Source organism: Triturus cristatus, chromosome 3_2 (assembly GCF_964204655.1).
Source record: "Triturus cristatus chromosome 3_2, aTriCri1.1, whole genome shotgun sequence".
Lineage (NCBI taxonomy): Eukaryota > Metazoa > Chordata > Amphibia > Caudata > Salamandridae > Triturus > Triturus cristatus.
The window spans coordinates 1,130,378,986-1,130,404,842 of record NC_140584.1 but is presented as its reverse complement, the minus strand read 5'-3'; the positions used below and the strand labels follow the sequence as shown (position 1 = coordinate 1,130,404,842).

At 44.0% G+C, this 25,857-nt stretch overlaps 1 protein-coding gene across 2 annotated transcripts in view; it reads right to left on the bottom strand.

Annotated features, from left to right (window-relative positions):
* The window catches only part of CLUH (CLUH binding protein of NUMT mRNA), a 398,416-nt gene extending 373,283 nt beyond the window's left edge, over positions 1-25,133 (bottom strand). Inside the window, exon 1 of one of the 2 annotated variants that reach the window (XM_085649931.1) lies at positions 24,882-25,133. In XM_085649931.1, the coding sequence (XP_085506057.1) occupies positions 24,882-24,924 (43 nt within the window). In that variant the 5' untranslated portion in view covers positions 24,925-25,133. The remainder of the gene's footprint in view (positions 1-24,881) is intronic. The other variant, XM_085649930.1, reaches the window with a different exon arrangement.
* Positions 25,134-25,857: the final 724 nt, after the last annotated feature.

Here is a 25,857-nt window from a genome sequence, read left to right as displayed (position 1 = left end):
TATTCTGAGAACAGCAACAAAGGCAAAAAAATTACTTTGTGGAAATTATACTGTCTTGTAAAAAATGTGTTATTACATGTTATAATTTTTTTTCCTTTTCTTTCACAGATCCAAATTTTAAAATAAGCAATTTTTATGAATCTAGATTGGAATGAAAATGTGAAAAAAATGTGTACCATTTTTTATTCCGATTACTGTGAAGGTAAATTTAACTAAGTCTCAATATGCAGAATGAGGAGGTCTGCAAGAAGCTACAAAGTTGAAACATGTTTCTAAAAACACTCTGTTTATACACCTTTGTAGTTTTGAAATCTGACCATAATCAGATATCATGTGACCTGCTAAAAAAGAGATTGGAGGGGTTCATAATATTTCCTTTTTTAGCTATTGAAGGACCGCAATTATTTCAATCATTCTTCTTTAAACATCTTTGCAGACAAAACTCTGTGCTTACCTTTAATCATTCGCAAGGAATTTTAAAACTGGAAATATGTCACTTTTTGTAAGATAGTTATTGTGCACGATACTATTTCATATTTACAAAGAGAGGAAAATGCACTCTGTGCACTTGTTATACTCCATGTAAATACAACCTCATCATGCAGACCACTTTGTGTTGAAAGGGTGTTCTATAAGTGTTGTTGTGCAGGATTGCACTTAATACTCATAGAACAAGACATGTCTAGATTTATCAGAAATCATAAACCTCAATATGTGTGTGAATGGTGCACCATTCTAAAATTGGTGTAGGAAAGCACAACAAGGAGAATTGTTTTAATTTCTCCACATTTGTATATCTTCAATGCATGCTGAAATGTTCAGCATACATTGAAGGAGAAAAATGCATTTTCTCATTGTTTTTGTGCAGGAAGGTGTGTCTTCCTGTAGAAAAACAAATAGCACATGACACAGATGCCTTTGTCACCACATGGCTGCAGTTTAAGTAGCCGTGCAGACAGAAGCATAGATTTGCAACATATTTATGTACATATGTTGCATCCCTGTGCTTCGGAAGTACTACAGCACACTGCAGTTAAAGAGGTTACTGTGTGATGCTGCAGCACTTCCTCATAGTTCTGCACTTATACATTCACCATACGCTACTAATACATTCATTCAGTCAATTATGTACTACACTTACATTCATCTAAACTAACAAAGAAATTTAGCTCTTTTTTTTAAACCAGGAAAGTTAGTTCTTACAAGAACTTTTTTTTTCTTCATTTTTTATAATTTTTTTTGAGTTTTCTGAACAATTTAAAAAAAAAATGGGTTTTTCTGCAAAAAAGAAAACAAAACAAAAGCAGGAGAAACCAAACAATGAACTTCAGGGAACAATAAAAACAAAAACGAGCAAATGTGACTTTCTTGCCGGCGGCAGATCAGATCGATCGACTGCTCACCATAGCACAAAGTCGCATTGCACTTAGTGCAGAGCACTTTTTTAAAATTGAAATTGAGGACGGATGTCCAAGGTTTGGGCTGATGGATGCACTCTTGAGGTGCTCTGCTGCGATGAGGTGGATGGCGCAGGAGCAGGAGTGTTTCTCATCCGTCTGCACTCTTCTCGTGCAAGATTGTTTGGATGAAGGGTCCTCATGTGCATTATCATACTTGCCGTGCCGCACAAGTATTTCTTGTTAGGATCCCCTCGCAACAGCACTCTTTTGCAAATCTTGCACGTGACCAAGGTGGCACTGGTCTTATTCTGCCCCTAGGGAAAAGTAAAAAATTTCCACACCACTGAAGAAAAACGTTCTTTGGGTGGTGCCTCCGCCAAAAATTCATCCTCAGAAGTATGAGGTGATGCAGGTGATGCCTGCTGCCCTGAAGCCATTTTTGGTTGAAAAAAGTTAAAGCTAAGTGTAAACTTAGTCTAAAAAATCTTCTTCACTCCAAAGAGATGGTGCTCTAAAGAAGGTCAAAGAAGAATGATTGAAATGGGTGGGGTCTTTCAATAGTTAGACGAGGAAGTGTAATGAACCAATCAAATCTCTTTTTTTGCCGGTCACATGGGATCCGCGCACCCTTCGCTTACGCAGCACGCACCAAGCGCGCATCCGCGAAATTGAATTGAAAAAAAATTATAGTATTAGATGTGAAAATATATTCGTTTTAAGACTAGTTTAGAGTTTGTCTTCAATTAATATTCACATGAAATACATATATATATGTTTTTTTTAAATGTTAAATATTTCGCGGGATCCGCGCACCTACCGCGTCTTAAACGCAGATGACGCATCGCGGAAGCGCGTAAACGTCGCGTTACGTACATCGAACGTGTCGCATATAGGCTGGGAGTCGCGTACCGGTCGCACTGCAATCGCGCACTAAACACGTACCCAACGCATACCATGCGCAGATGCTATCGCGTAGGGATCGAGAACGGTGCGCTTAGGGTGCGCGGATCCAAAAACATTGAAAAAATATATATATAAAATAAAGTTTTGAACATATAGTTAAACAAATATGTTTGAAAACCCATTAAGTTCAAATAATATTTTTTAATTTTTTAAAAGAATTAATGTATTTTAAAAAATACGTAATTAATGAAATTGACACACTGAATTTGAAAAATATACAAATCCAATGAAAATCATTAAACATGATATCTTCAGAGATAAGTTATAGATAGGAATTAGCATTTAAAAAACCTTTGAAATTCACTGAAAAAAACATAGGTTTCATGCACGTTATAGTTAGAAATTGCCATTTAAAAAACCTTTGAAATTCACTTAAAAAAACCATAGGTTTCAGGGGTGTTCTAGTTAGCTGGACATTTCCCTCGTACAAAACCCTAGAAATTCCCCTGTTATAGTTAGTTCAGCTAACTATAACTCGCGCCCCCGCAATGCACTGCTGATGACGTCACATATTACATCACTCATGACATGGTCAGTGACATCACTGATGACATCACTGATGACATCATCCATGTGATGAATTACTGCATCTTCTCACACCCTAATTTAACCTTTGATACACCAACTCAAAATTTCAGACGTCCATTCTCAAAACCATAGATACTCCAATACCAATAGCTACATACCCACTCATTAACTCTTAGGTCTACATACACCTCCACTCACTCACCTGTACAGTCACTCATACTTACAGTCACTCCGTACAAGACTATCATATGCATTTATACACCTATATAGACACTCACAGACCGCCAATCATCCATTGCGGTACTGACACACCTAGTCAGTCGTGCAAGTAATTAAACACAGTCCAATTTACTCACCTATACAGTTAAACACACTCAAGTTCACTTACTCATAAAAATAGTACCACATTCTTACGCTCTTATACAATCATTAATACAAGCACACACTCATCCATACAGCCACTCTCACAATTACACACTCTCACATATACCCACTTATATACTCTTACACGCATATATACTGTCTTTCACATATGTAGTTAGTCACGCATGTACCACTGAGATATACATTCAATCCCTTACACACCCATACATACACTCACCCAACCATACAGTTGATCACAGATGCACCCATAGAATCACCCACTCACACATCTATGCATAGAGTCACACACACCCTACCCACACAAACACTCAGGCACCCATACAGATACTCAGACAACCAATCAATAACCCATATAGACACTCATATAGCTATTCACAAAACCATGCAGCCACTTATACACCTACACACAGACACATACAGACATTCACACAGTTTAGTCACTAGTCCGCAGTAAGATACATTTAATGACTCACAGAGTCAGTTACGCACCTAGAAAATCATCCATTCACACACTTGTACACCCACTCATTCTTCCACCGGCCTTTCACTATAAATATATAAAATATATTTAAACTTTACAGAAACACACAGTCACTGGATGACGTCATCAGTGATGTCATTTGAGATGTCATCAGTGATGTCATGAGTGATGTCACTGACAATGTCATGAGTGATGTAATATGTGACGTCATCAGCAGTGCATTGCGGGGGCGCGAGTTATAGTTAGCTGAACTAACTGTAACAGGGGAATTTCTAGGGTTTTGTACGAGGGAAATGTCCAGCTAACTATAACACCCCTGAAACCTTTGTTTTTTTCAGTGAATTTCAAAGGTTTTTTAAATGCCAATTTCTAACTATAACGTGCATGAAACCTATGGTTTTTTATATATCCTTAACCGTTTCAGACACTGCCTCTTAGACAGTCTAAGGCATTGAGCATACACTGAACAAAGGAATTGCCTATGCTCTCCAAGAAAGGAGGGAGCAATGAACCTATGTATTCCAAAGAATACAATCATGGTGTTCAAAAATCGAAACATTATGAAGTCCGCTCAAGAAAAGAAAACAAACTGAGCTAAACACCTTGGTTAAGAAAAACCATATGAGAGTGAAAGGTAGCACAGAAGAAAAATAATAGCTATGAGCAAACCATAATGGTCCCTAAAGGGCATATAATATAGTCCAAGAAGGATCAATCTAATAGCAACCAGACTACGTAAGTAGAACACATACAAGCTATACATTAGCCGACCAATACTCTACGTAGAGGAAGACGTATAACATAAAAGGTATGACCTCTTGAGACTAAGCGCCTCATCAGAGTAAAATAAAAGAAAAAAACAGCTATGCAGCTTCAAGGACCATCCGGAGATCAAAAATAGTCAAATCCGGAGGCAAACACTCTCTCAGTAAGAAGGAAGTAGTGCTGAATACTTCAACACCACAAGGCACAACCACAGCAGAGGTAGTAAAACCTTTACCAACTTAAAGATCCTTGACCGTCGCTGTATAAAAGGGACAGCAAAAGACCTGAAAAGGCCACAATACAAGCAAACAGCCACGAGGCGTTGTAATGCTGAATCCACACGGCTTTCAACCAAACACCATCAAAGGTCTTACGGACCCGAACAGACTTGAGGAACCTCGTCTCCCGCAACAAATCGTGTCTGCAAAGAGCAGCAGAACGACCCTGGCTTCACCAATAGAATCGGTGGTTTAAAAATCATACAGACAGTCAACCCAGGCAAAAAGGAGGGAAGCCCGCAGAACAGAGTACCCCCATCAACGCAAATTGAAAAGAGAAGGAGGAGAGAGGCTACGGGTCTGACCCTCCCCAACTTGCCCGAAAATATGTAAAGTCGCATACGCATTTGCTCCAAAAAAAAAAGGTAAGGCCCATCAAATGACATGTCAATTAAGAGAGACTGGACAGCTTCTGAAAATCCAGACGTCCAAAGCCATGCGTGCCAGCACAATGCCACTGCAGATGCCATGGCCCGCTAAATGGAGTCAGTGGAATCCATTTTACACTTGAGCAGGAGGGCTGCCTGACAGCCATCTGAAATCAACTGATACAACTTTCCCCCTTTAGCCTCTGGGAACAAGGGTAAAAGTTGGTCCAAAAACTCCTACAAGGTATGGAGAAAACCTTTGAGGAAGCAGACAGACCATATTAGTGGAGCGGAAGATGGCAGTAGTTGAGGAAAAAATTCATTTTCCGCAAGAATCTCGTTCCCTGGACTCTTTATCAAGGAGGGTATGAAGGAGGTTCTCCATCTCAAAGGACGCCGCAATTGCCTGGACCATGAAGCTGTGGTGGTTCGGCTGCCGAACAAGGCGAGTGGGGTCCCCAGGGCAGTATGTGTGGGCAATAATGAGGTCCACTGACACACCTGACTCAGGTTTTGCCCATGCCCTCAATAAGATGTCAGTAAGGGCTTCACAAAAAGGGAGCACCGGCTCTATAGCCGACTGGCTGGGATGAAGGACCTCAATAAGAGGGTCTGTAACTTTTTCCACATTAGGCAAAGTGAGATGCAAGACATCAGTCACTCTCCTCAAAACCTCTGCCAAAGAGGAGTTGGCTTCCGAGGAAAGGCCAGGAGATGGCAAAAGGGAAGAAGCAGGGGACAAAACTAGCCCGCTTGCTTCACCCAGCTCCGCAATCCAGCTGTCCAACCTACAAGGGACCACTGGCTGCTCCATCTCCTCACAGGTCTTGTGGAGACTTGACAGAAATGACCAGCGCTGCAAATGGCTCCATAAACGTCGTTGAGATGACACTGTGCCGACGTCCACCTGGGAAGGAGGAGAGACGTCAGCTGGTATCTGTGCAGATATCCGGAGCACGGCAAAGCCAGCTCGACAGTGCGCACCAACTCCAGCTCGGACTCTACCGCAGCGCAACGACAGGCACCGTAATGGCGACCGACATCACGCCGGAGCCGGCAGATATCGCGCCGGAGCCGACCGACCGACTGATGCCATTGGTGGCCACGAAGGACCGTGCACTGAGGCCTCAGAGTCTGAGGCTGTATCTGCGGCCGAGGGCGAACCTGCCGGTGATGACACAGTTACGGCGTCTACGACCTTCTTGGTGCCCACAGGCGCTCCAGAGAGAGGTCAGGGCACAAAGGCCAGAAGGAGAGATTCATAGTACTTCTGCATCTGCTTCCAGGTCCCCGGCTCCAGGGAAAACCAGGAGGCTCGGGAGTGATGCCGGAGCGGGAGTCTCAGAACTAGGGCGAGAGACACCTTTGCGATCCACATCGCGAGTCGAAGACGTCATAGCGGGTCAGGCTTTCCACCTCTTGTGACGCCGCTTACTGTGTAATGTTGATGAAGACTGAGAACATCGACGTTGATCATGGGGTGAAGATCGGCGCTCATGGAAACAACTTCTGGCAAGGGAGGAAGAAAGACGACGTGAGTGAGAAGTCCACGACAACCGTGCTGTCAGAAGCATTATGCAACGCTAACGCAGCGCCTTTGACCGCTGACAGGCGTCACACTCGTCGTGGGGTCTTATATGGCTCCACTGACGTCATGACCGGAATCGACATCATCATGGAGCCGTAGGACACCATGCCCTGGCGTGCAGAGGTACTTCTAAAAATAAAAAATAATAATAATACAAAAATAAAAATAAAAATCACAGGACCCAGACTGGCACCTGGGGAGAATTCAAAAGTTGAGTCTGAGGCTAGATGTCTCTATCAGATTTTAGCTTACTGTTCACCGTCTCTCTTGATTGTTCAAAACACCAGGGCGTTGATGAACAACCCGGATCAGCAGAAGCAGGGGTACTGCAGCCTGTAGTACACACTACTTCCATGGTCAGGGCAGGTTAGTGATCCTGGCTTTGCCTTTAGCTGTACAAATGCACAAGCTTGTGCTGTGCAGTGGTACTGGGTGATGACAGGCATAGAATGCAGCTGAAGAGAGTCGCATTAGATGTGCTGACATTTGCAGGAGTGCAAGCTGGCCCGCCTTGGCCGTTCATCAGTAAACTTCTGAAGAGTTTAGTTTCGAGAAGAACATTGAACACTGTCTCTGCACTTGGTGGTACTAAGCAGCACTACAGGAGCATAGTCCTCAGGATCTGACAATGCAGCAGGTTTGCAGGACGGTTTAATGCTTTCCACAGCAGCTCAGCAGCCTAGATCTACTTTGTAGTTTGAAACCCCATACTGGAAAACAGTATCCAGTCTGTAGTCCTGGCTTTTCTCTATATGGGTGTGGCTATAGATGAATGCTCGAAATGTGAGAGGAGCTCTTTTATACCAAGAGCCAGGGGGAGTTGTGCTTTCCAAGTGTCCAACTGATTTCTAATTCGGCTCAAAGTTTTGTGTTGAACCAATCTTACAGAGTGCATTTCTTCTTTCAGGTAGTTACATGTCCATGTTAACAATTTGAGAGTCACCTTGTTTCTTGCAGGGAGATGGTCCCTGTGACTAGCAAAAGCCAGAGATGTGGGGTGGGAGCGTCAGCCCAGCCCTTTATGAGGTGTGCCTTTAGGCAAAGACAACAGGCCAATGTCTTTGTCTAACCACTGCGCTCTCTCAGAATACACCTGATCTCTGACTACCACTACCTTTGCCGAGCACCCACCGATTTTAGGCTCATCATACATGCAGTGGACATCACTTCACATATATTCAAGCACTCAACTGTACACGCAAAACAAACTCATAGGTATCCCCTACTACACAGATTTAGCAGGGAGATCCAACAGGCAATCACCACAGTAAAGGTCAGGTGAGAGGTGAAAACATCGCTAGTAGAATCAACTGCCACAAATGTTTTTTTTTTGCCATAGCTAAAGCACACAGACTGTTTAAATAAGTTCTACTTTGGACGGATCCCTAACCTAAGTAGAGCTAGCTCTCTGCTAGTGAACAACACAGTATAAACAAACACAGCACGTCAGGAGACTCGCAACATGTCTCATGCACCAGAAAACATACTATGTCTAACAGAACGTAACAATGAGGAGCAGGTAGTCAAGTGGACAATGCGCCATGCCCAAATCCATTTATTTTTACAGAATGAACGTTGGATAAAGTCCACCAGCATTTTTCATGAGACAACCCTCTCTTCTGTTCCAGTACCTGCGATGACACAGACCACTTTAGAAATTTCGCAGTGTTTCTTAGGGCTTATGGTATAGTACCAAACAGGTAGGTAGGGATGGCAATTCTTCAGCGTCCAAATCATGACATTCACTTAATTTACAATTGTCACCCAGTACTGCTCTCTAGGAAGAGATGATGACTAATGAATTCCACTGGACAGTCTGGTTTCATGTCATCTTGCTCCCTCTTTCACCTTTGTCACAAGCATCAATCTTTACTTTGAGATCTACCACCTGAAGTACAGCTACTTCACACATTCTTTGGCCTGTAAAAGGACTACTGAAATTCCACAGTCCAACTGATCTACTTCAGCTGCTTTCTAAAGTCATGGAAATCAATATAATAACTATGCTCATATAATTCTCCACAAAATTATAGTAATACTTGAGTCTTAGTCTTGGGAACCTGACAGCCCAGCGAAGCTTGAACTTCAGCTTATAGGGCGTGTTTTTCCCTCTGCCTACTAACCCCAGTCTGTTCGTGCCTTGATAACATTGCGAGCTTTGCTCTCGCAGCACCAGCAACTCCTTTTCAGGTGGTTCTTCCAGAAATAAAAATGCTATGTAATCAAAATGGGTGATACACCACCTCGGCCCTAAGCAAAAATCAGCAGTTCTGGCAAGGACCCATGGCCTAGTACCTAATCAGCTGCTAGGAAACAAGGACTCACCTTCGAGGAGGGAGGCAGCGCGGACCACAAAATAAGCACTTTCCCAGTACCTAGTATCCGAAAACCTGTCTCAGGACAGCATTGTTCTCCAAGGAATCTCCTTTTTCCTTGAGAACCTGGAGCTTTACCATTCAGATGAGAATGTATTACCTAATTCCAAACTACGCAATTGTTTTTCTACGACCTTGCTTTGCCTGCAAAGGGAATACCGACTCTCAACACATACGCCTCCTTTCTCACAGTTTAAATTCAGAGAAACCATTTCCGGATATCATAATGCAAATTCATGAAAGAATACAAACTTCACAAACCAACATCTATCAGAAAGCTCGAAAATATACAACCCAAAGATTTCCTATAGATATCAAGCAATTGTTTAAAATACTTCACAGTGGATAGCTACAGCTAAAGGTGTTTTGTTATGCAGATTTGTAGAGCGCTGAGGTGGATAGAAAAATAGAAGAAAAGGCCACTAACCTGAAAAAGACAGTGCTTTTATCTATAGTGCAACATCTTTAATCTAAATCTACCAATTTAGCAGAAATTAAATGATGCAAATGTCTGGTCCAAATATACGAGAAAATCCTGTATCTAGCAAGAGGTAAATAAAAGCCATATAGCTTTTGAAAAATCAAAGGATCCACATCTCAAATAGGCCTTAGATCACTAACCACACAAGAAAGTGTCCCAAACTGAAAAACATTAGCCTTAGAACTGGTTTACAAAACATAAACAACCCTGTGCAGAGTGCTTCACTGCCTTTTGGCTAGGTTTATAGTGTACAAATACTCGTCACATATACAAGGATCTACCATGTGAGGATACTACAGACAAGAATAGTGAGTACATTGATATTAACAATGACCTTATTACAGAAACTCCACTTATTACCACTGCACGCAAATGCGCAGCTAAAGTAATAACATAAAAAGTGAATTCCGCTACTCATCACACTGGATATCAACCTAATACTCACAAAGGATACAATCATTCCCACACCCTTCCAACCAAATACACACAAATTATTCCTCACTGCTCTTTACTTCACTGCTCGCTTAAGACATCGCCTGACGTCACAATAAGGACACCATGCTTGTCATCATGCACCACATAGGCAGATACCAAACAACAACTTAATATTCATCTAACCAAGCACTTGTTACTGTAAAGAGTGCCAATTATCCACGAGCCGTGCAAGTACCTTATCTGGCCCTTAACATCCTATATAAATGCAAACACAATACAATAACAAAATAGGATGATTCTTCAGTGGTCAGCGTACTTCCAATTTCAGTCAAATAATGGGTAAAAGGTACTAGAAGAGCTCAATGGATGAGAAGTAATGGATAAAGTGTTACATCGAATAACACAGTTATGAAGCCATACATTTGTAAAGAAGTTTATTAAACTGAAATCATAACAGCACACAGTTATCCCTGTTGACTGTTCCAGATCCCGCAAGATCTAGAACACTCAATCAGGAAACCAGTGTGAACATTCCATTGTAAAACACAACACGCATCTTCCTGTTAACAATAATGACCGTAACAATATGACGAATGAAAGATGAAAACACTGTCTCAAAGAGTAACAAAAGGTGAAAAACAAAACTAAAAAACAGGACTGTAAACAATATAACAAAATAGTGTAAACATATTCAGGGTGCAGTAATTACAAGACAACAAAAGTTGTGAAATAGTACTACAAAATTTTACAACATTGATAAGATAGACTCTTGCAAATATAACACGTTAAAACATATTCAAGTCATGACAACAAAAGTCGTCAATTGCACTATAATATTTAACAACATTGATAAGATAGGATTTTGCACTTAGTTCAGAACATAGACTTGCAAGTGTGTGGGACAGCGTGTGACCCTTTTGCTCATCCTTCTTGAGGAAATAGCTGCCAGTTCATGAACATGGATATTTGCATCAATATTGTTGTCATGAGTGGTGTATGTGCCCTCAAAGCCTGCCGGAAGAACACCATCTTTTACCCTCTCACAACTAGGTAGCCTCGACCTCATGACTTGTTCTGCCTCCGAATTATCAACCCCACAGAATGGTCAACTCCACACTCAAACCCAATTCACCAATCCAAAGAATCTCTCGAGCTACTAGACAGTTCTCCTGTGAAAGCACCATCCATCTTTTTGACTACCGTAGCACACCACTTGTTCCACCATTTCCACTCTCTACCACATTGCATGATTGAACATCTTCACCACCAGCGTAGCGGGGGAAAAAAAAACTTAGAAATGTTTTTCTTTTGACTATGCGGTCTCTTAATCTTCATATCTCCCACCTTAACTGTACATCCCTTACTTAATTTAAAAATCATACCTTTTCTTGCTCTTCTTCTGAACTTACTTCACCTTGCAACGCGCATCTTTCAAATCAGGCAATCTCTCAGCAGCAGCGGTTTTATCCAAAACCCAACTGGTTGACAATTTGCATGAGGAATACCTAGCCCTGAAAAACACAAATTGAGACACCCCAGTGGAGGAGTGTGGAGTGTTGCAATAACTGCACAACCTGTCCTGAACTAAATTCATCACCTAATTTCCAGAAGACACAGCAACCTGAAGGATTTCTTTCAACATCCTCTTCACCCTTTCCACCATACTGTTGCCTTGTGGGCTATATAATGCAACAGAGAAATTCTGGATACCAAATGAATTTAGGAAAGCTTGCATGGTGAGGGTCTTAAATTGCACCCCATTGCCAGTGACCAAATCCTGGGGCACGCCGTCCCTTCTGAATAAATTGGATAAGTATTCAATAACGGAATGTGTGGCAGGCTACCTCAGGAATTTGCAATTCACCCACTTCGAAAAATAATCTACTATCACCACGGCATACCTCATGTTTGCAGGCCAGCCAGTAAAATCTATGCCTAACTTTTGCCACGGTCCATCGGGAAGCTCAATAGAGCACAGCAGTGTCTTGAAAACACACAAAGATTTATCAGCCTCACTAAACCCATGCAGTTACCCAAAATCATCTTTATCTCATTGTCCATTCCAGGCCACCAATAGTAAACTCACACCCACTACTTGGTGCCAGTCATACCCATACGGCCTTGGTGGGCCAACTTCACCAACTACAATCTCAAAACCTACTCGAGGAATCAAAAAATTCCCCCGTAAAAATCCCCTTCCACAAACAATTCATCCCTGATCTTGAAATAGGACCTGTACTCATCCATTTCTCTCCTGAGGCCAACTCTTTGTAATGAACTTCTTTAAAGTTTTCTGGCACACATCACGTAGTGAACAAGTATTTCACTCCTGAAATGTCATCGTGCCTCCAGCAGCTACCTCTACCAACAACACATTTGGGTTTTTCTTCCTTTTATTTACTCACGTCACCATTCACAGGGCATCATGATAGAATATCAGCCCTGGAATTCCCCGCCCCAGGAATATATTCCACTTCAAAATTAAATTTATTTATTCTTGATAATAACCTCACCAACCTATAACCGGCTCGACTCAAATTCTTTTCAAATAATAAAAACACAAAAGGTTTATGGTTAGTAAGTAGCGAAAATTTTCATATGCAAGTAGAGAAATGCTTGGTTGCCCACACACGCTAAAGCTTCCCTCTCAATGGTGCTGTAGTTCCGTTACGCTTAAGACAAACATCTGGAAGAGAATGCTAGCATATTTTCCTTGCCAACTGAGTGAGGATTGCTCCCAGACCCACACCACTTGAATCCACAGTCACAATTGAAAGCACATCATCGGTGAAAACACAAAGAGCTGGTGTTTCTATAACCGATTTCTTCAAATACCTCACTTTCTCCTGCACCCCACACATACTTTTCACCTTTGCAAATAATTTTTTGAATAGTGAAGTTTGTAGGACAAACCTGTCAAACTGGAAATAATATTCACACATTCCCAAGAATCTCAGCTGTATCTTATCCTCATGCTGTGTACTTTCCCTGATGGCATTTAGTAAATCCGTCTTAGGCTTGATACCCGCCCTTGAGAGTATATGCCCCTAATATGTTACTTCTGGTAGCATGTTGCACTTTTTCTTTTTCACAGTAAACCCATGATCTTGCAGGGTACCCAACACATCCCTCACCACACTCAAATGACTTCACATTATCAGTGAGCACCAGAATGTCATCCTGATATGCCATTACCCGCTTGCTTTCTCCGAATATCTGAAAGATCAGATTTTAAAAAACTGACACTGCTGAAGCTAGTTCAAATGGCAATCGCTGAACACACCAAATGGAGTATTAAAGCAGTTAAGGGTCTGGATTACTCACATAACTCTATTGGGTAAAAGCTGACTTGAGGTCTAACATGGAGATAACTTGGGACCCCCCCCACAGTTGAGCCAACATTTACTGAATCTTTGGGAGAGGGAATCAGTACACCAAAATCTTTTTGTTTAAAAGATCTATGGTAAGGACACAGCCTCATTTCTCTGTTCTTCTTCTTTGCCACAACAATGGGTGAAATCCCTTGAGAGGAGTCGACTGGCTCTATGACCCTTTCCAAGCACAAATTATCTTAAGTGCTCTTTCAGTTGACTCCTAATATTCAGCTCCCAATATTCAACAAATCATTCCTGAGCACCACAGGTACAGCATTCTTATTTAACATAATTTTGTGTTTAATTCACTTGACTAGTCCTAGCTGATATGCAAACATAGGATTATGGATAACCAACAAATTATCCAACAACTGTGGCACAAAAGAAAGAGGACGGGTGGCAATTAATTAAATGGGGCATTCAGTATCCGGTCACAAAATCATTTCAAAAGCTGCCTGGTCCCTCCAACCAATGATATTATGATGATGGGAGAGTCAGAATCCACCGTGACTTCTACCTCCACATCACCTACACTAACAGTACAAACAGGGTCATCAGTATTCCTGCACACTCTGAATGCCACCTTTTTGCATTTCAAACATGTTTTCCCAAAGGCTAGGAATCCTTTGGCATTTGTCAAATGTGAACCAGAACCACATCTGAAACATGAGGGGCTTGAGTTTTCCCCATTTTTGCATTGTCCTTTGAAGCACCACAGTTAAGATTAATCTTTGAAAATTTGACAATAACTTGTTCTAATTCCGTAAGGCTTCCACGCTTATTCAGTTATATTGAGGCATTCACCAATATTTCAAACCTTCTGGCAACTTCTACAGTTTTATGTAAGTTTGGATTAAAACAGCATAACAATTTTTCTTTAATGAGTTTGTCATGAAAATAAACTACTATCTGGTGTCTAAAATTGTCTAAATTGCCAACAAATTCACACATAGAAGGCAGTACTCTTAATGCAGCTCGGAAATTGTCAATTGAGTCATGTAGCAATTGCCGAAGAGTGAAAACACCATGGTGTTCGACTATTACGCTGGTATCATCCTTAAAGTGGTTGTGAAGTCTGTTAATGGCTTCTAAATATACACTCCACTGTACTTCAGACAGAAGAATGGCAGGAGGCAAATGGTAAACATTTCTCTGGCCTTCTGCACTTATATAGTAAAGCCAGTTTCCTCATGGGGTCAAATTTAGCTCTACCGATAGCAAATAGATAACTGTCAAGGTTTTTGAACTATTGCTTTCATTAAAAAAAAAAAAGTGCACAGCTTGCTCTGCAAGAAAAGCTATGGGAATATTGGCATACCGTACAGTGAGCTTTCTGCATTTGGTGACAAAACTGTAAATAGACCAGTACTGATATCTCTGCCCGGACATGAGCAGCTAAAGGATTTTCATCAACCTCCAATAATGACTAACCAAAATTACTTTGAGCAATCAGAAGGAAAATACTAAATTAAATGACAGACTATACTTGTTTATTGAGAACCTTCTCCCAGTCCCCTGGTCAGATCATTTCTTATCCTGTTTCACGTGGTTAATGGGAGAAGGGGCCGCTGACCATCAGGCCAATTCCAGCCCTGCTGCCGCCAAAATTGATCCGGCAGCTTTCAAGTATATTTTAGAAACTTCCAGGGCCGCTCTTCCTGCCGATTTGAAAGGGGCTTTGGCCTGCTTTACGGATTGGATTGGGCGGGCAGTGGATAGTCTCTCCCCCCCCTTATGTCGTCGCCGCTCTAGGAATTCTCCTTCGAAATCTTGGTTCTCAGCCGATTTGAAAATGCTTAAACAGCATTGCGAAACGCTTGAACGTGGTTGGCGCGTCGACTTCTGCCCAGGGGCTAAGAAGACACTTAGAGAAGCCCAGAAGGTTTACTACCTGGCCATTAGAAAGGCCAAAAGCTTTTATTACGCTGAACGGATTGCGTCTGCCAGCAATAATTCCAGGGAGATTTTTTCTATTGTTCAGAGTTTCATGGCCCCCAAGGCTATGATCACTAAACTCCCTGTCTCAGCTGCCTGGTGCGAAAAGCTGTCTAACTACTTCATTGATAAGATCCGGGCCATCCAGGCGACGTTTGCTGGCGAGAACCTTCATTTGGACGTGGCTCCAACTGTAGTCTCCACGTTGTCAGCCTTTGCCTCTGTTGATCTGTCGGAGTCCCTTAAAATTTTGCATTCTATGAAATCTGGGTCTCCTTCGGACCCGTGTACGGCCAGACTTCTGGCCTCTATTGCCGAAGCGGTTAATTATGAGGTTAACACACTCATTAACCTCTCCCTCAAAGAGGCAGTTGTCCCTTCAGAGTGGAAACAGGCTAAAATCCTTCCACTGCTAAAAAAGCCATCGCTCGAATCGGGGAATCCAGGGAACTATCGCCCCATTTCTCTGCTCCCCTGCCTGGCGAAAATTTGTGAAAAGGCAGTCAACAAACAGTTTACTGACTTTGTTCAGGGGTTTAGTTTACTGTATCCAGCACAATCCGGATTTAGAGCCGCCTACAGCACTGAGTCCGCCCTGCTCGAGGTCTCGGAAGCTATTCGAGACGGTTTGGACTCGGGCGGAAGTGCAGCCCTTATAATGCTGGATTTGTCGGCTGCGTTCGACACTGTTCCCCATGCACTGCTCCTGGCTCGGCTAGCGGACATTGGCATCACTGGACAAGCCTGGAGGTGGCTGGAATCCTTTCCTGCGGGACGTTAGCAACAGGTCTGGCTCCCGCCTTTCTCGTCTCCTCCACAATTGGTGACCACAGGAGTCCCACAGGGGTCTTCTTTGAGCCCCCTGCTTTTCAACATATATGTTACTCCATTGGTCCAATTGGCGGAAGAAAGAGGTGCCAAGATCGTTGCTTACGCCGATGACACCCAGCTTTTGTTCACCTGGGGCAAATCGGAATTTTCCACCGCAAGGGTGCAGGAGTGTCTGACAGCCGCTTTCCAATGGCTCTCTGCCGCTCAACTGAAATGCAACGAGGAAAAGACCGAAATTCTCCTATATGGTAAATTTCCTTCTCGCTTTAGGGAATCTCTTTGACCACCTGATTATCCCTTGCCATCTTGTACAGGCCTTCCAGCTAAAAATGTGGGGGTCTGGTTTGATGAGCAGCTGTCCTTTTCAACCCAGATCAAAAAACTGGCGGGGAGTTGTTTTGGGATACTAAAGTCTCTCAAAAAATTCCTTCCACTATTGCCAAGACCAGCGAAGGAAACAGTGGTCCGGGCCCTGATCCTCTCTCGGGTAGATTACGCTAATGGGTTGTATCTGGGCCTTCCTGACTATATTCTTAAGTTGCAGGTGGTCCAGAATGAGGCAGCTCGGCTGGTACTGAATATTCCTACCAGGAAGAGTATTGAGCATCATCTGCGCATGTTGCATTGGCTCCCGGTTAGGAAGCATGTGGAGTTTAAGGCCTTGGTCATAGCGCATCGCGCTTTGTATGATGGAGGTCCTCCTTATCTTAGAAAGCGATTTGCTTTCTACTTGCCTACCAGGCATCTGAGGTCGTCGTCTCAGCTGCTTGCGCAAATTCCCTGTGCGCGTCTCCAAAGAATGGGGGGCAGATCACTGGCTGTTAGGGCAGCTACGGCTTGGAATTCGCTGCCTTTCTCTCTGCGCACTATCCAAGAGCTGGTTACGTTTAAGAAACAGCTCAAAACTTTCCTGTTCTAATCTTTTTCTTTTCGGACCCTGCAGGCTCGCGCTGGGACACGCCTAGGAGTAGCTGTGCGTGTTACAAAATCCAATAACATAACATAACATAAAGAGTTACACTAAAGTTACAGCACTGACTATTTTCATGAGCTTGTACCAGAGCCAGTCAATGAGAAGCTACAGCTAATTTCAGAGTTGCAGCTTTGACCAAACCCAAATGCTCATAGTAGAGCCAATCGTCAAGTAGATATTATTCTGTGCTAATGGAATCACTTTTGTACTTCGGAGAGGAAGAATAACCACCGTTCCAGGTGACTGAGATTGATGTCCAGGCTTCGGCCGCTCGTGCGATGCAGTAGCAGCCTGCAAAGTGCTTTTTTAATTTTATCTCAGCGTGAAGAATAAAGCATGCAGCCGCTCATGAGGCTTGTATGGCACTCATCTAATGGAAGCGCATGTCATGCAGATCATGACACAATGTGCTGAAGCGTCATGCCAGGCAGCGAACGTGCGATTTTGTTACAAATAGAAATAAATTGTGGCAGCTCATCAGTACTACCAGTTGAATTATTAGGAAATTCTGTTCTTTTGTTGTTCTGAGCCACAACTATTGAAGCAGAAATGTAGAAAGTGCTGTATTGGTGTTGTACGGAATAGCGCTTGGGCCAAGTACATCAACTTTTCGCTAAAACGTGTTTCATCGAATAACATGGTCAGTAAGCCATAAACTTGTAAAGAAGTTTACCAGATGGAAATAACGTACAGCACAAAGTGATCCCTGTTGACTGTTCCAGATATGGAACACTAACAGGAACCCGGAGTGAACATTCCATTGTAAAACACAACATAAAAGAAAGAAGTTCTTAGTGGCAAGGAATATCTCAGCACAAGTACGAATGGCAGGTCAGTTTATGTGTACTCCTGTTCCTGAAAAGACCACTTGTTGCAACAACCAACAGAGAAAACCTATCACCACTTCCCTTCACTCCTCAAATTCAAACGGAAATCTATACAATCAGACCAGTTTCTACAGATTCTGGGCAGAGAACTGCACTTTTCTTCTTCTATCAATCACCAGACCAAGGGATGAAAGCAAGCACAGGTCACACATCAATCAATCAATCAATCACAGCATTTATATAGCGCACTACTCACCCGGAGGGTCTCAAGGCGCTGGGGGAGGGGGTCCGCTACTGCTCGAACAGCCAGGTCTTGAGCTGCTTCCTGAAGGCGAGGTGGTCCTGGGTCAGGCGGAGGTGGGTCAGGAGGGAGTTCCACGTCTTGGCGGGCAGGTAGGAGAAGGACCTTCCTCCTGTGGTGGCTCTTCGGATCCGGGGGACGGCGGCGAGGGCGTGGTCGGTCGATTGAAGTTGGCGTGAGGGAGCGTAGAAGTTGAGACGGCTGTTGAGGTATCCTGGGCCTTGGTTGTGTAGGGCCTTGTGTGCGTGGGCGAGGAGGCGGAAGGTGATTCTCTTGTTGACCGGGAGTCAGTGCAGATCTCTCAGGTGTCTGGAGATGTGGCTGCGACGGGGGATGTCCAGGATGAGTCGTGCTGAGGCGTTCTGGATCCGCTGGAGTCTCTTCTGGAGTTTGGCGGTGGTTCCGGCGTAGAGAGAGTTGCCGTAGTCCAGACCTTCGTGAAGAGCACCACTGCCACTTGAGAAAGACCTCATGTGAATACTTAATGTCAGTGGCTTATTTGTAAATTAAGTTTAAAAACGCACAGCTTAATCAGCCAAATTAAACTAACAAAACAAATCCTGAACATCACTGGATGCGCAAAATCCCTTCAATGAAATATTGGCAGGTCTCCATGAGATATTCCACTAAGCGACAATTAAGAAGAAACATTTACACACAGCAACACTCTTACTTAACTAAGGCCCAGTATGAAGGGTGTGACAGCACCAATTCTAGTAATTCCAAACACTCCACCGTTAAATTGGCAACAGTGGAAAGAAGTGCTGAGGCATAGATAGATCCATAGATTAAAATGTTTTAACTGAAACACACAAAAAAGCACAAGCCTTAATGATACACAACCTTCAGGCCTTCCAGCATTTTGCGATTCAAGAAAAAATTGCAAAATCGGCTGACTAGCAACATGGCCGCAATATTTACTATTTTGGCTTCTAAAAAAGGTCTCCTGGAAGAAAGGCAAAAAATGATGGCTTCTTATTGGCTGCACGCACATACGTCACTACGTGCAGCCGTAAAATATCTGCTTCTTGCTGCCGCACTGTGTCTGTAAGACTGACATGTACCATTCTTTAGCGTTGCATAACCTAAGACGCACGCCATTAAGTGCGGCAGTCTTGTTTGCCAGAGAGCTGAGAAGGACTGTGTGCTCCTTTCACGCATCTGCCTGGAGACATCATTACCCTTAGGCACAGTCTGCTGATCTGTTGGCTTACAGGAAAAACATTTCATTCTCTGAAGCATTTAACACACACGATGGCCAGGGTGGTGCAGGCATTGGATGCACGTGAACCTCCCATGCACACAGGTGCAGCTGGTGGCCCCTAGGCGTGATGGTTCAAGGTTCAGTGTCTGTGCCTCCTGATCAGGGGATGTAGAAGGGCACTGCCAGGCCTGTGCTGGGCATACACTGCCTTACTCCTCGTTCGATCCAGTGAGGAGTTATAAAAGGTGCTACCATTACCCAGGTAGCGCCAGACAGCCTCCGCAGAAGGCTGGCACGAGCTAGGGTCAGGAGGCGGAGATGATACCCCAGGAATGAGGCTAGTGAGTGGTCCACTGGCACTCGGACATGAGGGTCATCCTTGGGGCCTAGAGAGAAAGGAGCAATTTCTTAGGGAGTTAGTCAGGTTTTAATGAGCACGTCAGCATCATTCCCAGGGCTGTCTCCCAGTACGGACTGGCTGGAGGTACTGAAAGGTCATGGCTGAGCCCTTTGGTCCAAGTCAGTGCCATGTATCGCCGTCACCATAAACAGAGCGCCGATGCCCGCAGGAAGTGGTCATATGCTGTGCTATCTCACACGTACTACACACACCTGTGGAAATAGTGAGATTCCCATGAAGGGTGGGATGCGAGTCAGGCGATGTTCACATCCTGACGTGTATCTTTCACAACTCGTTGCGATTCTCTGGATAATGGAGACCGTAGCAAGCCTAGCCCTGGGTGTCAATTATTCTTCAATTACTGCTGCCTCCCCAAAGCTTCACACCTTCCAGAGCACCAGTATCTCATCATGACGCACTTGCCTTAAGAGGTGGCAAGTGAGTTTATTTGGAGGGCATGATAAATACCAAATTGTGTCAGAAACCGATGTTCAGCAAGAGCCTACGAGTGCAGAAAGAACAAGAACCAGATAAGTGGCAACAGTATTTAAAGTGCTTACATAAGCTGTAGCAGTGTACCTCCACCAGCTACGATCCTGCCTCAAAGGCGCCTGAAGAAGAAGAGGTGCCATGCCTCACGGGTCCAGGAGGCAGCGGTGCCCTGGCAGAGGCGCATAAATGGGCGCTAGAACATCCCAGGGAGAAATAGGGCCCCCTCTCACAGGGTTAGGATTGGAGCTGAGCTTTAATAGAGTTGCAGGCACTTTAAACATGCCTATTTTAAAGTGGAATACTCGGCTAAAACAGTTTCCATTGATCTAAGGCTGAAAATGAATGATTATGAGTAAAACCGTTGTCTGTTCCCAATGTATGCAAATAAAGCGTACCTGCAATAAAGCCACACAAAGACTTTTACCAACGACTTGTTATTGTTTGCCAACTTCTATACGTTGCATCTCTTTACTTGTTATTCGTGCATATTGCCTCTCATCCACCCTGTATAAATAAATAAATAAATAAACAAACCTTGGTTTTCAAATCAAAACAAAGACTGGATCTATTCAGAGACCACCCCCAAGCTACATCTAAAGACTGCAATAAAAGAGCCACTCGCTCAGTGCTACAATGAAGAGGGAACCAGTCGGATTGTATCCAGTAGCTATTATTCAGCCCGACGGGAAACCATTTGGCCTCAGTAAAATATGCTGAATTTGTCTCTGTGTAATTTGCCAACACCAGGACACAATCAGCAGTACCAGCACATTGTCTGCTTTTTTGTGTATTACTTTATTTATTGAGTTTTCCCCACAATAACAAAAACATTTTCACATCCATGTTGTGTAATTGTTAGTTTATCAGCAGGGCCACCCTATATTTAATTTATTTTGTATATCAATCAATGCTCCATCTCACAGCAGCCTATTTCTGGACGTACACAAAAATGTGACAGAATGTTCTCCCCACGCTCTTCAAACATCTGGTTTGATGAAAAGCGGGCCTACACCTGGTAGTCAGGGGGGCACTTCTAAGAACTGACCCGTGAAATAGAACAATTAAAAACCGTTGCGATATGACAAACTTGCCTTTATATTTACACAGAATACCACTTGGTATTAAAAACTAACATTGGAAAAAGGGGAACTAGTACCCTATCACCACTCACACCAACAAAATGTTTCTGCCTGGTGGCTCATGCAAGTCTCTGACATTCTTCAGGACAGAAACACAGGATTCGTGTGTGGCAAACGCCCATGTGCATGACACTTATATCTGTAGGGATGGTCTTTGTCGACCCTTTCAGATATTAGGCCCCTAGTTATCCCGATATATGGTCAACGGGGCCCCATGGAGCAATGGCTCAGGAACCCCTATATTCACATTTATCAGGTGCGTTCCTCTCGGTCAACCTGTTGGCATCAGCTCCTTCCTCCAGGCTAAAATTAGAAGGACTCCAATTTAAAAACTGCAAATAATAAAAGGATCTGTGTGCCAAAAGCAGTAACCCAATTTCCCATCTACATAAAATAAAAGTAGGTCATCTGCATGTTACTTAATGTGCTTTGCATGAGACACATTCATCCTCTCCGTTACTTTATGAGCCAAAACTGTTACTAGACAAAATACAGTTATCTCCAGCAAGTGCATTAACTATCAGAGTTATCTTACCATTATTATTTGATGGGATTTACTGGGCACACAAAGCTCTTTGCAACAGGTGCCTTAACCTCATAAGATATTTTAAAATGCAGCCTTTGCAACCAATTAAGCTGGAACAGATTTACTGTAATGTTTCTCCTTGTTGCAGATTTCTTTGTGGCAGACATTTAATAAAATAAATGTATAAGTGGACTGTCAGACTGCTTTTCACGACTCTCCCCTCGAGACTGAACCCCCCCCCCCCTTTTGTTGCTACACCTTAACCCCCAATTTAGGGATTCCCGCAGCAAAGTTTTTCCAATTCCTGCACTGCAATTGTCAAAGAAACTTCAATCTGATGCACCTTCAGAGAGTAGTCCTTAAATGGTTCCCTATGGGACACCCCTTTGATGCATGCCTAGAAACAACTCTCTGGAGCGGAGACGGCCGCCCAAGGCACCATCTCCAGAGATGCCCATCTCTGACACCACCCCAAGAAACGGTGGTCCCCAAAACGGTCGCCAGAGACAATTGCCACCTTTGCCAGAGATGCCCACCCCCCAGAGACTACTGCTCTCAGGCGCCATCCCTAGAGGCAACATCACCGACAGCTTCCTCCCAGACAAATGCCGACACCTTGCCAGAGACAAACACTCCCACATCCTTCGTACAGATGAATGTCCCATCATCCTACTCAGAGACAACTGCCCAGAGACAACCACAACTGGGCCTACCCAGAGACAATCAGTTCTGACCTCAATATCATCCCAAAGACTAGATCAAACATCCTCAAGACTAACGACATGGAGACTAACCCCCAGAGACTAACTCCCAGAGACTAACTCCCAGAGACTAACTCCCAGAGTCATCCTCAGAGACTAACCCCCAGAGACTAACCCCCAGAGACTAACCCCCAGAGACTAACCCCCAGAGACTAACCCCCAGAGACTAACCCCCAGAGACTAACCCCCAGAGACTAACTCCCAGAGACTAACCCCCAGAGACTAACCCCCAGAGACTAACCCCCAGAGACTAACCCCCAGAGACTAACCCCCAGAGACTAACCCCCAGAGACTAACCCCCAGAGACTAACTCCCAGAGACTAACTCGCAGAGTCATCCTCAGAGACTAACTCGCAGAGTCATCCTCAGAGACTAACTCGCAGAGTCATCCTCAAACACTAACTCTCAGAGACAAATTCACCAGAGATACCAACAGAAACAAACTACCAGAGACAAACTCCAAGAGTCATCATCAGAACAAATACCCCAGAGACAGCAACAGAGAAACTCCCAGAGACAGACTCCCAGGAGTAGAGTCAAACTCCCAGAGACAAACTCCCAGAGTCACCACCGGGAGACAAATTCCCCACAGAGTAACTCCCAGAGACAGCATCACAGACAATTTCCCCAGAGACAGCATCACAGACAATTTCCCCAGAGACAGCATCACAGACAATTTCCCCAGAGACAGCATCACAGACAATTTCCCCAGAGACAGCATCACAGACAAATTAAATTCCCCAGAGACAGCATCACAGACAAATTAAATTCCCCAGAGACAGCATCACAGACAAATTAAATTCCCCAGAGACAGCATCACAGACAAATTCCCCAGAGACAGCATCACAGACAAATTCTCCAGAGACAGCATCACAGACAAATTCCCCAGAGACAGCATCACAGACAAATTCCCCAGAGACAGCATCACAGACAAATTCCCCAGAGACAGCATCACAGAGACAGCATCACAGACAAATACTCCAGACACCAACAGAGACTAACACCCAGAGGCACCGTCAGATATCCTCGGAGACGAACTCTTAGCTGCACTAGCACCTCATGTATGGCCCAACGCGTATCACGACACTGTAGCCAATAAAGTCCAATACATAACAACACATATCAACACACTATAGCCAAGGCACATCATGAGATCATCGCCAACCCATAACTACAGACAGTCCCGCAACTCTTCACAGACTGTTGAATTCTTATAGCCACCGTAACAGTTTGAAAACACTGCACGTTGATGTAGCAGGATGGAGAATTGTTCTCTGTGAGCTCTTTGTTAGCTTTATGTGTTAACGTCCTCACCTAATAGATGTAAATACAGCAATACAAAAGGACCCAACTGGAACAGTGAAACAATCTCTGCTCAGCCCTGATCTTCCCCAGTTCTGTCAACTGCATAAACTAGATACTCGATGGCACTGTAACGCCCCCGATCTCACCGTAGACTCGTAGAGGGTAGTTTGAGCATCCACATGTACTTATACCCGAGTACGTAATACACTCGGACCATCCAAGCAAGGCCAGCTCAAAGCTCCACCAGCCACTGTCCCAATATATTCCCAGTATTTAAAAAAAGGTCTCCCCCAACCCGAGGATGCCCTAACGCCCCCATCCCTAAGACGATGCCTCAATGAACTCACAGAGACTGCCTCAATGAACTCACAGAGACTGCCTCAACGAACCTCCAAGAGTGCCTCATCGGACCCCCAAGAGTGCCTCAATGAACCCCTCAAGAGTGCCTCAATGAACCCCTCAAGAGTGCCTCAATGAACCCCTCAAGAGTGTATCAATGAACCCCTCAAGAGTGCATCAATGAACCCCTCAAGAGTGCCTCAATAAACCTCCTGAGACTGCCCAGTAGATGTCTAGAGGCCGAACCGGGCATGGTTGGAAGGCACAAGATTATAAGATGGACTTGCTGCACACAGCCATTGTGTTTACCCCACGTGCGTGTCTCTTTTGCCCCCTGCCAGAGTCACTGCCAGATTTTCCCGATCTGTTACACTCTCTCCCCCCCCAAAACGACAATTCTCCCCTTCCCCTTTCACACTGGCCCCTACCTCTGCCCTCGCAGGGCTCTCCTTCTCCGACGGTGCTGGGCATGGTTCAAGAACGCTAACCTTCACCCTTTCCTCCACTGATGGGACAACCTGAGCACCTCCGTGTCCGGAGCCGTTGCTGCAAGGACACGGTGCACGTGCTGACCTCCGGCGCACGACCTTCGACCGGCGCTGACAGGGGACGGGAGCCGGACCGGGACACACTCTGCCGCTGTCAAGAGAGCACCAGGGGCAGAGACATAAAAGAAAGACTGTCGGACACAGTCACCTCAACAGTACACCATGAACTGCCGCGGCAATGCGCATGCGCAAAATGCACGCCTGCCGTCGAAATAGTAGGCAGTTATGTCATCGTATCGGGGCGATTTGAAAGTCCATGCACTTCACATGTTCGTTGTTGACTTACAGCGCACCGTGAAAACATAGACGCAAAAGATTCCCATATAAAACAGCTGCATTGTGTACGAACCCGAAAAGATAAGGCACTTTCTAGAAAAGTTTTGATTTCACAAATAAAACAACATTGAATTGATAAACGTGATATTTGCCTGAAGCTAAGATGGCTTCCAAAGTTGGAGGTCGCTGTTGGCAGGGTTTTGCTGAAGAAAAAAGCACAAGTCGCCGTCAAAAGAAGCCCGAGTCCGTTAAAAGTATGCAAAAGAAAATAACAAAGTCGAAACGTCGACGCATACTAAGAGTCTATGGTATGCAACGTCTAAAATCCATTCACATATGAACAGGAGGCGTATGTGATCAATCATATGGACTTTACCAAAAATCGCACCTTCCCAACTATTACTTTATTTGTCATACTAAGTGTATTAAGTGTATTGTCTGTATTCACTTCTACATGTCACCCCTCTTTCACATTTCTTTCAATTGTACCATTGTAGCCTAAACCATTTATTATTTCTTAAAATATTGATTGAAACTTTCGTTTGGGTGTTGTTCTTTTCTTTTCCTGAATCATGGATAC